This window comes from Dermacentor variabilis, chromosome 3, assembly GCF_050947875.1.
Source record: "Dermacentor variabilis isolate Ectoservices chromosome 3, ASM5094787v1, whole genome shotgun sequence".
Lineage (NCBI taxonomy): Eukaryota > Metazoa > Arthropoda > Arachnida > Ixodida > Ixodidae > Dermacentor > Dermacentor variabilis.
Genome location: NC_134570.1, coordinates 233,479,564 through 233,494,508, shown reverse-complemented (window position 1 = coordinate 233,494,508; position 14,945 = coordinate 233,479,564). Strand labels below are relative to the sequence as shown.

The following is a 14,945-nucleotide window of genomic DNA, read 5'->3' as shown; positions in this document are numbered from 1 at the left end:
CTGCTTCTTTACACTGAAACTGACTGAACGTTTAGAAAATTGATCTGGTCAATGCAGAGTAAAAGTAAAAGAAGGGTGAACTGGTTTTAGTCCCGTTGCAAGATTCGACACCTCTAAGGTGAGCGTCACTTACAGACTGGTGTGGTCAAATTGTCTCATTGTCGTTTTCAATGTTCAAGCATTGCATAAATTGGCAACTGCCGTTAGTTTTGCATTTCTAAAAGTGCATCGGACGCCAACAATGTGCTTGGCTGTAAATGCTTAATTGCCTTGGAGTGGTGGCAGCGTCTTGCACAGCTGGTTCTGCCTTCTGGATGGTGTGCAAACGTGTGCTAGTGTTCCTGCTGTGCAACTGTATGCGAATTGTGAGGATATGCTGGTTTGGTTGGACAATAAATGTTCAGCTAAGAAGGTGCACTGTTCTTGCAAATCGGACAAAACTACGAACCATATGAATCATGCAAGTCAGATGTGAAAGAAGACAGTGGTGAAGGTGCCAAAGGCCAATGTGATGTGACGGGGGTAATCGTAATTGTGGCAACATCTAAAATGGTTGTGGGGTCTCTAACATGCTTTTGAGACAAAGGAACAACAGCACAGTAGTACAAACAATCAGAGGGGCATTTGTTATGTCTTTTATACTCCAGTCTAGCCAGCTGAATTACTATTAATAGAACATGCCAATGGGTGCTGACGAATCGAGGAACTCCAACTCGCCACGACAGGATATTGAGCGAATATGTTCACCCCCATGCTGGACACCAACGCCTAATTGTTTGCGTGTACAGCTACACGAATGGTGGCGCCTTCAAACGATCATGTTCATCCATCCTGGTGTCCCACGCTGAAGCCTACAGCAGGACGGTCCCACGAAGCATGCCGGTGAGCGCGCAAAACATCCGCGCATTCTGCTGACCCCAAGCCAAACAGGAAGAAGCTACAGTCACCGACCATTTATTCCGACCTCACGGGGACCAAGAAAATGTCCAAAAAAGCAGATTAAGGGGAAAAAAAATGAAATCCTTTATTTTCATGCACTTATTCGGGCTCTGCAGTAGGCTTAAAGAAATCGTGAATGCGCCGTTGCATGCTGTTCCGTTTACGCGCAATCAGATAAGCCTGAATCTCGGAGAGGGTCGTACGGTCACTATAGGCAGCTGAAAGCACATTCACTGCTGGTACACGCTCCGCATGCGACGGCAGCATAGCACATGGTGCGTCATCTTGCGACTCTGTCATCGTCCGGCGGTGCAGCAGAAACCTGACGAATGATCTCGCTGTCGTCGAGTTCTGCGCATATCAGTACAGCAGTGTCAGCACCTGTGAAACTGTCAAATGAGACGGTGTCCGGAATCGCAATGCAACCACTGCGCAAGTCTCGGCAGAACATTTTCTACGTCGGTAGCGAGCACATCGGAAGGCGACAAATCCTAGGCCTCCCGGCACCCGCTTGCCGGCATTCCCAAGCGCAGTCTGCGTGGGCACTGTCGGCGCCATTAAAAACTTGAAGCGATGTTTCCGTATGCCGCGTTGGATCACCGGAACCTCGGCACAGCACACAACAAAGCAAACACCACCATGTCGACACCAGTCGCACAAACAAAAAACATGGCCTACTCGCAGTGCCGTGCGCGAAGAAACAAATCGGCTGCTGGATTGTCTTGACGTGGCTTACTAAGCTGAAATCGGAACTGCTGTAGAACCGCTCTATCGAACCAGGCAGAAACGATGATGATGAGCGGGGATTTGCAGTAGCGCCACTTCGTGGGGCGGCAAGGAGGCTCCGTTCAAAACAAAAATGGCGTTCAGCAAGTCGAACCATGCACCGGTCAGAGTCGGTGCATGGTGCTCTTGATCAAGTTGGCTTAAAGAGTGTTCGAAAAATCAGATGAGAGGTTGCAAGGTGTCCGAACTTTTAGCAGTTGTTATACATTATGGTCTATGGGGAGAATGGCGGTGCCGCAAAGCAGGCCGAATAATCCGGCATGTCCGAATTTTTGGAGTCCGGAAAATCAGTCGGCGACTGTACTCCCTTTTGCGCCCGAGTAACCCCACCATTAAGTGTCATTACTCAACCCATAAAGGACTTTGGATGTCCTCCCTTTTAGAAATTACCCTTACCAAAACAGAGATACATTTATTGTGTGTCATTCCATGTGAATGCCTTTCTGTTAGGTGTCTCCTACACTAAAGGCCTTTGGAGTGCTTGTGTCAGGGTGTTATTTCCATTAATGAAAAGTGTACAAGTTATTTTTGTTCCCACTCCTGTAAGAGCCTGTCAAGGCTTACAGTATTCAGAAATAATACTAATACACGTTCAAAAGGACATTGTAAGCAATTTAAGGCACGATGCCGCTCTTCATGCCAATTTCAGAAAGGAGCTCGCAACTTCTCTTTGCCGATGATGGGGCATAATGTTTTTCAACAATAAACTTCAGGGCCGAGAAAATGTCTTCTGTTAGGTTCTCAAAGGAATCTTAAATCTGTCTTCATGGGCTGGCCGTGGTGGCTGCATTTTCATGGTGTGAAATGCAAAACCGCTCACATACTCGGATTCAGGTGCACATTAAAGAACCCCAGATAGTCCTAATTAATTGGGGTGCCCCATTACTGCCTTCCTTATCAAGTTTTGTTTTTGGCGTGTGCAATACCCTCAAACTTAATTTGGTTTTCTTTGGAAGGTGACTATTCAGGTTGTTACTGAGACAGCAGCTTTATACATATCAGCGAAGATAGACCAATGTTGCCATTGAAACATTTTGGATTTGTTATATATACAAGCACCCATCAGCAGCTCGTAAATGTACTGCAGTTTGCGCTACTTGTAGTTAGTAAACAGTTATGTATGACTTGATCATTGTTCACTGCAGGTTTCCTACTAAATGCGAAAAGGTTTGCATGAAAATACGCATTATGCGGCTGTCCAAGGACTCTTTTAGTATTTCCAGTGGTATATTGCATCTGGTGCAAATTAAGTTGGTTCCCGAGGATAAGCAAGTCTTTCAATGCAAAGCATTTCTTTCTTATGTGTTTAGATCACTTGTATTTAGAGAGAAATCTCTATTTTGGAACGCTACTTGCATGCTGGGTTAGCAAGCTCACTGTGCCGGCACATTGCAAATTATGTGCAGGTTTGGGGCATTTGAGGCCCTGAAGAAGCGTAGTGTTGACTCACGAGGCAACCTCTCTCCGCACATGCGGCTGCTGTGTGGGCTGGGTGCAGGCGTCTCTGAGGCGATCCTGGCTGTCACACCCATGGAGACTGTCAAGGTGAAGTTCATCAATGACCAGGCCTCCCCCAACCCAAAGTACAAGGGCTTCTTCCATGGTGTACGTGAGATTATCCGCACCGAGGGTGAGTCCACTCTATAGCGATAGTTTTAAAGCCAGCTACATTTGCAGCTGCACCACATGGTGCTGCCATCACCTAGGTAACTCCTTAGTAAGGATCACCGTAGTGTCATCATCGTCGGGTAAATATACCGTATTTTCGTGATTCTAAGCGCCCCCCCCCCCCCTCTATTTTTGCGAAAAAATTGGGAAAAAAGTTTGCATGCGAATCTAAGCACCCCCCCATTCGTTACGAAGACCGCGTAGCCAAGGCCGCCAAGCGCGCTTGCTCACTCTGTCATCAAGCCGGAGCCATCGGAGTCTCGAGGTGGCACGGCGTCTGCGGTGCGATTACGCCGTACAGCCGGACTGGACGGCTGTACGGCGAAAGCTGCAGAAAGCGTCCCCATCACCCATTGCAAAGGGGATTTCGGACGCTTGGAAGCGGGCCCAAGTGGACGTTGTGGTCAAATCATTTAAGAAGTGCTCGATCACAAACCACTTCGACGGAATGGAAGACTACCTGCTGTGGGATACCGAGAGCGGCGGTTCAAGCGGTGCGACGAACTCGAGTGGCAGTGATAGTAACTGAGCATCCGACACAAGCGGTGGGTTCACTGTCTGCACCGATTTTTCTTTTGAATGTTTTCAAAATAAAATGTTATTTCTCGCACACGTCTCGTTGTGGTGTCACAGCGAAAACAGGGAGGGGGGGTCATTCTAGATTTTTCTAATCTAAGCACCTGCCCTCACTTTGAGCATCGCGATCATGAAAAACAGGGGGTGCTTAGAATCAAGTAAATACGATAAAATTGTGTAATAAGATGTTCCAAGGAAAAATGTGCCTCTTTTTGTTTAGAACTGGGGCCCTTTTTCTTTGATAGCTTTTTTCTAGCCAGCTGCTGGAAGATACAGTTGGTAAGAGCAGTAATCGCTCACAGGCAGGGTTCGTATGCCTCCTTGAAATCCTTGATAACCCCTGGATTTTGTAAAGGAAATTCAAGAGCCTTTAAAACTCCCTAAAAAAAAACTTGGAGAACGCTTAAGCTTCGGAAATCAACAGCGCAAAACAGACAAAGACGAAAGAAAAGAGCACGACATGGCGCTGTGCTCACCATCAGGAACAAACTGGGAGACGCACCTTGATGAAGCAACTTTCTCTGCCAGAGGCACTTTTGGTTCAAAAGCAAACTTTGGGCCCAGGCACAGTACCTTTCTCTGCCCCCGGCAGAGAAAGTTGCTTTTTTCAAGGTGAGTCTCCCGGTTTGTTCCTGATGGTGAGCACAGCGCCAGTGTTGTGTTCTTTTCCTTCGTCCTTGTCTGTTTTGCGCTGTTAATTCCCGAAACATGAATCGCCACTAACTCGCCCAAGTTTCTCTTCTAGGACGCTTAAGCTTCGCCTTTAAGAGTTGAACATGCTAGCGTTATCAAGCCCCATTCGCATCACTTTCTTATTCATTCGCTTGCCATGATTGCTTGTTTAGGCAATACAAATGCATCAGATTGTTGAAGTACAATGAACTGTTACAGTCGCCTTTAATTACCCATAATTGTCTTGTTGATACAAATCCATCACGCACGTCCCAAGAGCGAGCGCGCGCTCCGGCACTTTATGCCCTAGTGCTTAAAAGTCATTGGTCCTACCAGCAGCCTGCGCGAGCAGTGGAAGCTTTCCACTCCTGTCTCAATGTTAGAAACACAGGCATTCCTTCCTTCACGGCACGATTAAGGTGTCCAATGAGAAGCGAGACGGTTGCTTCGCCTTTCCTTTCCTCCTAAATCGAACTTTTATGCAATACAAACACACGCGATTGTTTAAGTACAATGAACTATCACAGTTGCCATTAATATTACATAATTGCCTTGTTCATAATTAGGATATTCATAATTACGTACGCATCAGTACATGTGTCTAACACACTTCATTAAGTTAAGGGGGGACCCAGGTCTTTGGGACCGAAAATCGGCCAAAAATTTGAATTTTTAATTTCCGCGTTCCTGAGGTGTTTCCACTCCTATCACCGAAATTTGGTTACAAAATACTGCGTAGTTCTTTCATTTTCGTGATCTAAAGATGCAAATCTGCAAGCGTTGCCCTTTAAATTGGAGCACATTGCATCCAATTTTCTTCGCACATAACTCAATAACTACACGCTCTGCCAGCACAATTTTCATATCATTCGAAAGCTCACATTTCTGACTTTATTTGTTCATTGGTTGGTAACATTGCCTGCACTGCAGTGCCGAAAAAAAGACCAAAGGAAATTTGCGGCGCACTCTATTGGCCAGTTTGAGCAAGTGACCAAGATGGCTAGTGATGATTGGCTCCAAGGACCACGAGCACTAAACGATGAAAACAGCTGCCATTTTATCCTAGTCTTGCAACTGCGACGCTGGATGTGCTGGAGGTCCGACAAAGTTTCGTTCCGTGAACCGTTACGATCGGGAACGTACAAGACACAATAAACTTGCAAAAGCGATTCTGTCATTGCATTCGGCACAGGATAACCGGCAGCTCGCCGCTAAAGTCATACTGCCGTTGAATTTCGACGCCTCAACTGCTTTGCCAGATCACACACATGCCGGGGTTACACTCGCGTAAGAATTGAACATGGCTGATGTAACTGAACAGGAAGTGGATAAGAGCACGTGAGAAAGCTGTTCTCGACAAGACTGCATCTACGACAGCCACGGAGCGGAAGATTTGGCGTTTTGTTGAAGACCCAACCACCGATAGTGCAACAGCCTCGGTCTCGAAGCCTGCTGCTTCGTCGTCAGATTTGTAGCAGTGAACAATCTTCTTAGCATTTTCTCGTGCAACACTTGCGGTGTGGAGCGATCAGGATTACGGTCTTGCTCCTAATCTGACTGTGGTTTGCGAGATCTGTGGTGAAGTTGCGTCGGGATGGAGCTCATGGGGAATTGAGGGTCCGAAAACATGTAATCCTTTTGAAGTGAACATACTCGTACTGCATGCCATGTCGTCGACTAGCAATGGCAAAATGGCCATGAATTATATCTAGTGTCTACTGATGGCCTTTGGTGCCGTTTGTTTCAAACTTTCTTTCAATATATCAGTTGCGAAATGTTTTTTGCTGTTTTCTCAAAACCACAATTTTAATGATGCCATGTTGGAGGTGCCTTATCTCCGCTGCTACTTGTGCTATCATTGTAATTCTTTTTGTTCCGGAAAGGCAGAGCTGTGTAGAGTGTAAATACAGTCGAGTCCATTTATAACAATGTTCAAGTGCCATGAAAATTTCATTGTTATAACCGATAATTGTTATAAACGGGTTGCACGAAAAAAAGCATAACTGCAAAGAGGGGTCACAGACGGCAAGTGACATGCCAGCTCCGCCGAGGCATCGTTTTGGTGGTCCCGAAAGGGGCTGTGTAAAAAATACGAGAAGGTTGCCGCGGCTGCCTCTCAGCTTGAAAATCCCTTAGCGCCCCCCCCCCTCAAAAAAACAAACAAAGAAAACATGAATACCTAAGAGCATTTAATGAGGGTAAAATAGCTTGCACTTCTCACTTCTTTGCTGTAACAAACCCGTAATCGGCGAGTTTCGACTGCTTCGCGGCAATCTTGCCGATGTCTTTCTGGAGGGCATCCAAATGTTGAACATGTCCGAGCGAAAGGTTTTTTGCAAAAATGAAGTCCCGCAGGGAATCGATCATTCTTGAGGCCTCCTGTTGAGACACAACTTGTACAGGTTCTGGTTCATCTTCGTCGTCGCCGCTGTCATCTTCCGCGCCGGTGACTGCTGCAATGATCGCCTCGTCAGTCAATTCTTCGTTTGTCGCGACTGCATCGTCGGCGTGCAAGAATTCTTGAAGCCCCTCCGCGTCGCCGTCATCACCACGCACCGTAGACCAAAGTTCTGTAATGGCTCCATCGGCAGTAGCTTCGCGATACTCCGCATCACTGATATCCCCGGCAAAGTCCGCTTTTCGGAAGCAATTCATGACGGTGGAGGAGCTGACTTCTGCCCATGCCCCAAAAATTAATTGGACAGCCATCAGAAGCGAAATCTTAGTCTGGAGTGGGTCGGCATTCACGCACAGCAATGTCCAGGTTAAGAGCAAGCCTGCTCAACACACGTCGGCGATATAATGCCTTGAAGCATGCAATCACGCCTGCGTCCATGGGCTGCAAGCCTGCAGTCGTGTTCGGCGGCAGGAAAAAAATTTTCACATGCGACAGCTTCTGGGCAGTCTGGTGTGCAGTACAGTTATCAAGGACCTACGCCACCTTCGTGCTGCATCCGCTGATCGAACTCGCTCAGCCACTCGCGGAAAAGTTCACGCGTCATCCACGCATTCTTATTATGACGGTAACGAACTGGAATCCTCGCAGCACTACGGAAACAGCGGGGATTCATAGATTTTTCAATTACGAAGGCGGGACACTTGTCGCTGCCGTCCATATTCGCGCAAAGGAAAACGGTCACCCGTAATTTGCTCTGCTTGCCGCCCTTACAGGGATCGCCTTTGAGTGCGTGTGTGTTCGATGGAATCATTTGGAAGAATAGCCCGGTCTCGTCATCATTGTACAAGTCCCGGTCCGCATATGCTTCGCGGATGTACGGCAGTGTTTCATCTAACCACTTCAGTCTAGCGTCGACATCGAGCGACCCTGCCTCGCCCACGACTGCCTTGTAGACGATTCCGTGCCTCTCCTTGAAACGCTGAATCCAGCCACCACCAGGCTGGAAATCGGTGTTTTGAAGGAGATACGCAAAGTGCTTCGCCTTCTCTGCCAAAATCGGGCCACTAATTGGCAAGTTCATAGCACGTGCGCTAAGGAACCACTGATACAGTTCCTCCTCCACATCTTTGTAGGCACCATGCCGAATCCTTTTCCGGCCGTCGTCCATAGCATGGCCAGCACTAGCATGGCGTTCGTTTTCAGTCATCTTGAGCGCATTGCGGATAATGGTTGAAATTGTCGGCTGTGACAGGCCGTACTTGCGTACTAAGTTGCGCACTTGTCCACCACCTCTGTGCTCTCTCAAAATGTTTCGCTTCGTTTCCAAAGATATTGCCGCTCGCTTTCTCTTCTGCGGCAGTTGATCCAGTTGAGCCACGCTGGCCGCACTTCCTGAAGGAGAATCCTCCATCGTTGAACTCTGGGGGGGATCCGATGGGCTTGCAGAACCAGTAGGACCAAGGCCGGTGATCGTAGATGACGAAAACCTCGCTGGCAACGCACGTGCTTTGACACTGTACGCTGCCTTCGGAACACGTGCAACTGGTGAAGCAGGAACCAAGGAGAATGGGAACGATGGGGCAGCCCACACTCAACTGCCATGACGCGTTTTCAACGAGCGGCACACCCTCAGAATGGACTGCTCCCCGCGCGCCGATACAAAAGCAACAAAAGAAATGCCTTCCTTCCCTCTCCTACTCTGCCCAGAGGAAAGCGTCCGTCTTTTCTCCTGCTTCTCCTGCTCACCCCATTCTCCTCGCATGCGTCATCACATGAGCTTTTCGCCGCCCCTGTGCGGGCGGCTCCGCATACACACGTGCGCTTTTGGCAGAGTAGTTTGGCCGGCGTCGTCGCTGCGTTTGCACGTTTTTTTTTCTGTGAGAGTTGGCTCCAAATGACTACAATTAATTGTTATAACCGACAATCTATTATGATATCATTGTTCATTGTTATAAGCGGTTTATTTTTCCATAGAACACATTGCAAAGGTGACGGTGCCGCGGCTGTCCATTGCTATATCCGATATATTGTTAATAGCGGAATTGTTTTAAGTGGGTTTGACTGTATGTGAAATAACATTGTTGCATTTATTAGAAAATAAAAAAAGTTATTCCTTTTTTTAGCATCTAAATGGATTTCTCTCACTGGTGTTTGCAATGTTCTCATTTGATATTGAATTGGGTTAGAACACCATACTTGCTAATTTGCACTCTTTATTATTTCCACATCATTTTCGTACAGTGATATTTATTATGACATATATGGTTTGGTAGATTGCTCACCTCCAAACAATTTATTCAATAAAGCAGAATTTCTTCAATTTTGGAAAGTTACTTACTCTGCAAGAAAACTGGATGTATATTTAAATCTAGCACATTCAAATGCGTAAACTCGTCAAGTTTCATCAAAATCGACAAAGAATTGAACAAAAGTTTACAGGTGCACGGGCCCCTCAACTTAAAGGGCCCCCTCACCAGGCCCCATAGCAAATTTTGGTTATACGCTGAAAGTTACATGTCCCCTAGGGAACGTTCTGCTGCAAACATTTTTCAAATCGGCTCATTAATAGCCGAGATTGAAATATTTCAGTGCTGCAAACCCATAATTTCAGCAGGCGGCCTCCGCTGCCAAGCAAGATGCTCTCTCCACTCGCCCCTTCTAAGCCTTCGCAAGCGGAATTCCTTCCCTGCGTTCTCCCATACTAGTCCTCGAGCATCACATGACGTATACGTCACAGGCCCTGCCTTCATCTTTTTTTTCTCCTCACTTTTTTTCTCTCTTTTTCGGCACTGCGCACTTCTGCTGACGACGTCGTACATGAGGGGTTGTCTCATTCACGCAGCGCACGATTTTGTGCGCTGTGCACAAGGAAACATGCCTAGCGGTATAATTCAGTGCTACACGAATACTGAGGAGGAACAAGCAGATCGCAGAGCATGATCACGCGCTGGAACACGGTACAAAATGGCATAGTTTCAGTACCTGCGCATGTGACCGCACGACCATGGGAACAAGCAGACGAAGCGGAACTACATCTCTTGCTTCGGTGCGAAGTAAAGCAAAAAACACGCAGACATTCCGTTTGTGCATGTTATTATTTGTCTAAACTTCAATTCGTCAATTCAAGCAACAGATCACAGAAATAACAGATGTTGCCTTGAATAATCGAGAAAACGAGAGTTACCGTCATGTTGTCGTGCACGGCAGACGGATGCAAGCTCCCGCCCTATGCCGCAGGACAGTGCCTAAAGGTGAGGAACTGCCAAAAAATGTGGTCGTGAGATGCCACGAGAAAGGCTGGATGAATGAGAATCTTGTGCTCAACTGGATAAAGTCCGTCTGGTGTAGGCGGCCCGGCGCACCGTTGTCGTTTCTGTTCATCCTCGTTCTGGATGCATTTCGTTGCCATTTGGCCGACTCATTGAAGAGGCTGTTACGCGAATCCGGCAATGAACTTGTCATTATTCCGGGTGGGATGACGTCTCGGCTGCAGCCTTTAGATGTTTGCATGAACAAGCTGTTCGAGGACGCGGTCAAGCGGTGTTACGCAGATTGGATGCGCTCAGGTGAGCCTGCAGTGACGCCAACCGGGCGGCTGAAATGGGCTTCGCCAGCCGCGCTATGCAAGTGGATTGTGGATGCATGGGCCAGCATACCAGAGGACCTTGTGCGTCGCGCATTCAAGGAGTGAGACATCTCGAACGTGCTCTCGATCGCACAGAGGATGAGTACCTCTGGGAAGATATTTATTGAGCATACCTTACAGGCCCCTTGACAGGGCATTTAGGGGGGTAATAAAGAGTACAAAGTAACTTGTCAGTGTTTAAACGTACGGCTCAAATTTGCAATTTAACACGAAGGCGAGGAATCGATGATAGTGTGGTATGACAGCAAATATAAGGTTGGGCGGGAAAAAGGATAACACGAAGGAAAAAAAAAAGAAAAAATATTGGCTGGCATTATACATATGGCAAAACTGCACACAAGAACTATAAAGTATACCGATTACAATGACAACAGTAACAAGAAAAGAAACCGCCTTTGACGACGATAGGTCCTCCTATCGAAACGTTGGCCAGCCTTTCTGAGGCACCTTATCCCTGTTTACGAACTTTATACCACAGTGTACAACCAAAGATAGACTGACAAATGTGCGGTTTCTAGGTGCAGGAACAGTTGGCAGGGTTTCAAAGACTCACAATGGTAGGGCATGATAAAAACGCAGGAACTGATTGCGTGCACAGTAAAAACATATATCAATATAAGAAATGCAGTCGGGCACCCAAAGTGGGATACCATAAAAAAAAAAAAACACATGCAGTGGTACAAAAAACGATGGATGTCTTTGGTCTTAAAGCTGTCAAAATAACAAATAAATGCATGGGTGGTATACAGAACATGGCACCGGAAGTAAAACAAGATTGGAAAAACTAGTGGCAAGTTTTTATTGTGAAAAGAAAGAGTGCAAGAGTTGACGGAAACTATCGTGGTCTGGTTCGGATGTGATGTCGTCTCGAAGACCATTCCACAAATGTATGGCGCGAGGAAGAGCAGATGAGTTGAAGGTGTGAGTCCGACAAGGAACTATCCGAAGAGAGCGCAGCTGAAAAAGACAGTGATTGAAGTGGAGAGTGCAATTTAAACAAATGTTTTCCTCGAGTTTTTCTAACTAGTATTATATGCTGATAAAACTTTATTGTTTTTTTTTCATTTCGCGTCCAAAAAATTTCACCTCATACTATATGCGGGTTCGTATTATAGGCATATTTTTACGATATCCTTGGCAGAAGTTGGGCACTGTAGTACTTTCATGCCAAAAAATGACTGAAATCATTACAATGGGGAAAGTCAACTTAGAAAGGGACCTGGAGAGGTTGAAGCATATCGGTTTAGCTGCAAGAAATTGGCAGCTAAGAAGAGAGATTTCACTATTTTTCAGTGTATCTGTACAAATAAGGTTTGCTTCTCCCTCCTTGAACTTTGGCCTTCAGCATCCTTGAAATCCTTGAATTGTTCTTGAATTGCTAGTCAAGTGTTCTGTATGAACCCGACTCGCAAGATGTCCACCGCTCGAGTACTGAAAAGACTAGATGTGAGAAAGTGTTCTGCAGTGTACAAAAGGGCTGAAGAGGCAAAGCCATGGCTTTCCAGATGTTTTAGCAAAGCCTGACTTCAGATGAACACAGTGCTTACTATATTATTCACATGCCATGCCACTTAAGATGTTTTCTGCAGCTAACGCTATGTGAAACAAAGCCTTTGCTCTAGCTGCTTTAAGTTTTGGCTACTGTAACACGCATAGGACGAGTGAAAGTGTGGAAAAGAGCTTTATTCCAGGTAACCCAACATTATATAGCCGCTGTGCAAGGGGTCGTACAAGGCAATGCTTATGTGCGTGGGCTTGACTGAACGTAACGTCATCCCCATGTCACATCTCCCTCTCTTTTTCTTATTTTTTAATTTTTTTTTAATTGAGCCAGTTTAGAATGTGCAATAAAATTGTGGTGTATGTATCTTTTTGGAGGATGATGCTCCTGTTGACTTCTTTGCACTGGTTGTCAATTTTGAAGGGCCAGCTGCGACCTGAGGTGTGCTCGTACGTGCTAGAGTTGACGTCCATCATAGGTTTGAAGCACATACGCACGTGGGTTGTTTGCTCCCTGGACAAGTGTAGTGGGCAACCACATTCTTGAGGGCACATTATACACTGTGACTCTGGCACCCAGTGGCAGCTCTGGAACAGGCTTAAAACCTCGTTTGCAGAAGATGCATTGCTTACGGTGGAAGTCTAAAACCACTGTTGTCTTTGGGCTCAGAGTATATAGGTGGGTGGCCAGAACCGGCAGGAGCGTCCTGGTCAGCGACCCCATAGTGACAGCAACTTCGTGCTGGTCAGGCTGAGAGTTCCACCACTCCAGTAATGCAGCACAAAAGTCCACCAAGCTGAAAAGACACATTTTTTAGTTTCTTATCCTCTTGCACTGCTCATAGGAGCACGGATGGTATGGACTTTATCGAACATGGTTTGATCCAATCTTGCCAATGAAGTTTTGAAACTGTTGGCTGCTAAACCGTGGCCCAATGTCGGTGCAGAGTCTATTGGGGAAACTGTGTGTAGCAAAAATATCTACAAAGGCAGAGATCACATTGCTTGCTGGTGAAGACTGTAAAGCCCAGATTTTAAAGAAAAAACGACTATCAAGTACTCATTATTGTTATGGTAGCAAAAGTCTGTGCCAAGGACATCCCACGGTAAATTTGGCATTTCATGGCTTTGTAACAGCATTTGGGTGTTTCTCAAGTTATACTGCTTGCATAATTGACAGCATTATGCGTTTTTTTCTATGTCGCCATTTCTGCCTGGCAAGATGTGCGCTTGCCTTCATCTTTTCTGCTCACCCATTCACAGCATGCAGTTGCCATGCATTTTCGGAGAGATAACGAGACGGTTGCTGCATAGAACCATGCTATGTTAGGTGCGTAGTTCACCTCAGAAGTGCCAGTAGCTATGTAACTATGGTATGACATCATACTTGCAGCTGGACCAACTTGTGCTTGCACATTGGTGGAGTTGCTGCATGGTTGGGTCTCTTTCAGATTCTTGCAAAACCTGGTTCAAGCACTTGTCTGAAACTGGAAGATTAGCCATTGCATTGACGTGAAAGTGTTGTCTGTAGTCACTCAGAAATGCTGAACTCTGAAACCGGGACAACACCTTGGCAATAAAAAGGTCTTTCCCTAGCGTGTATTTCATGGTTGCATAATACCTTTGCATGTTGAGGCACATGTGCTGTAGTCGAAGTGGGCGCTAACACAGTGGTTACTTAACAATCATCACTAGGGGCTTGTGATCACACTCTGCTGTGACCTCCAGCTACCCGAACAACTAGTCCTGGAATCTTTTGCAGCTATGTACAATCGCTTGCATTTCTTTTTCTGTGTGCGCATATCTTTGTTGTGTTTGCGAGAGAGAGTGTAGTGGGTGACTATTTTGAATGACTACAGCGCCAATTCCATTTTGACTGGTGCCTACCGATAGTGTACTTGGTTGGTCTTCCTGGTAGTATGTCAGAACTGGAGCTTTTGCCAGTGCCTCCTGAAAAGCTGTGAAACTAGTCGTGTTGGTCTTCCCAGAGACATGCTGCATCCTTCCTTAAAGATTTGCGGAGTATAGCCGTGATCGCTGACATATGCGGAATAAAATTGTAGACAGATGTGACCATACCTAGTAATGTTTGCAGCTTTTAACGCGATAGCGTTAAGGAGCTCGTGTCGCAGAAAAGCCGGTGTCGTCGGCGTCGGCGTCCGCGGCGTTGGCCGTGAGCGTTAAATCACGGCAGGCACTTCATAAATAAAAAGAAACTTCCAAGATGGGCTGGGTGGGAATCGAACCAGGGTCTCCGGAGTGTGAGACGGAGACGTTACCACTGAGCCACGAGTTCGATGCTTCAAAGCGGTACAAAAGCGCCTCTAGTGAACGCGGTGTTACCTTAGAAGGCTCAGGCGTGCGTCGCTTGCTGAGGCGCGCATTTCGTTGTCGCGCCGAACGCTGCGTTGCTTGACGCTCACCGCGTCCGATGCGGGGCGCGTTGTCGCTGCGCCGTAGCCCAATACCCCTTGGCGGGTCGACGGGAACGCTGTCGCGTTCCACTCTTGAAGGCGAAGCTTAAGCGTCCTCCAATTTTTTCTTGTTGCTTTGGGCTTGAACTTAAAGAATGTCTGCTAGCCACTCCATATCCAGGCTTAGCCTATCGCACGTCAACACGTGTCCAAGGTATTTGGCAGATTTCTTTCAAAAAATGTTTTTTTGCGGTTTAACTTCAAGTTGGTGTTTCTGGCTTCACTGTAGCACATTGACGCGGTTAATGTTGTGCTCGTCCTTTGTCCTGACCCACACGAAAATGTC

At 46.7% G+C, this 14,945-nt stretch overlaps 1 protein-coding gene across 2 annotated transcripts in view; it reads left to right on the top strand.

Moving 5' to 3' along the window:
* Positions 1 to 14,945, top strand: part of sea (mitochondrial citrate transporter scheggia) — a 109,156-nt gene that overhangs the window by 7,631 nt on the left and 86,580 nt on the right. For both annotated transcript variants that reach the window (XM_075686985.1, XM_075686986.1), the window contains exon 4: positions 3,132 to 3,355. In XM_075686985.1, the coding sequence (XP_075543100.1) occupies positions 3,132 to 3,355 (224 nt within the window). The remainder of the gene's footprint in view (positions 1 to 3,131; positions 3,356 to 14,945) is intronic.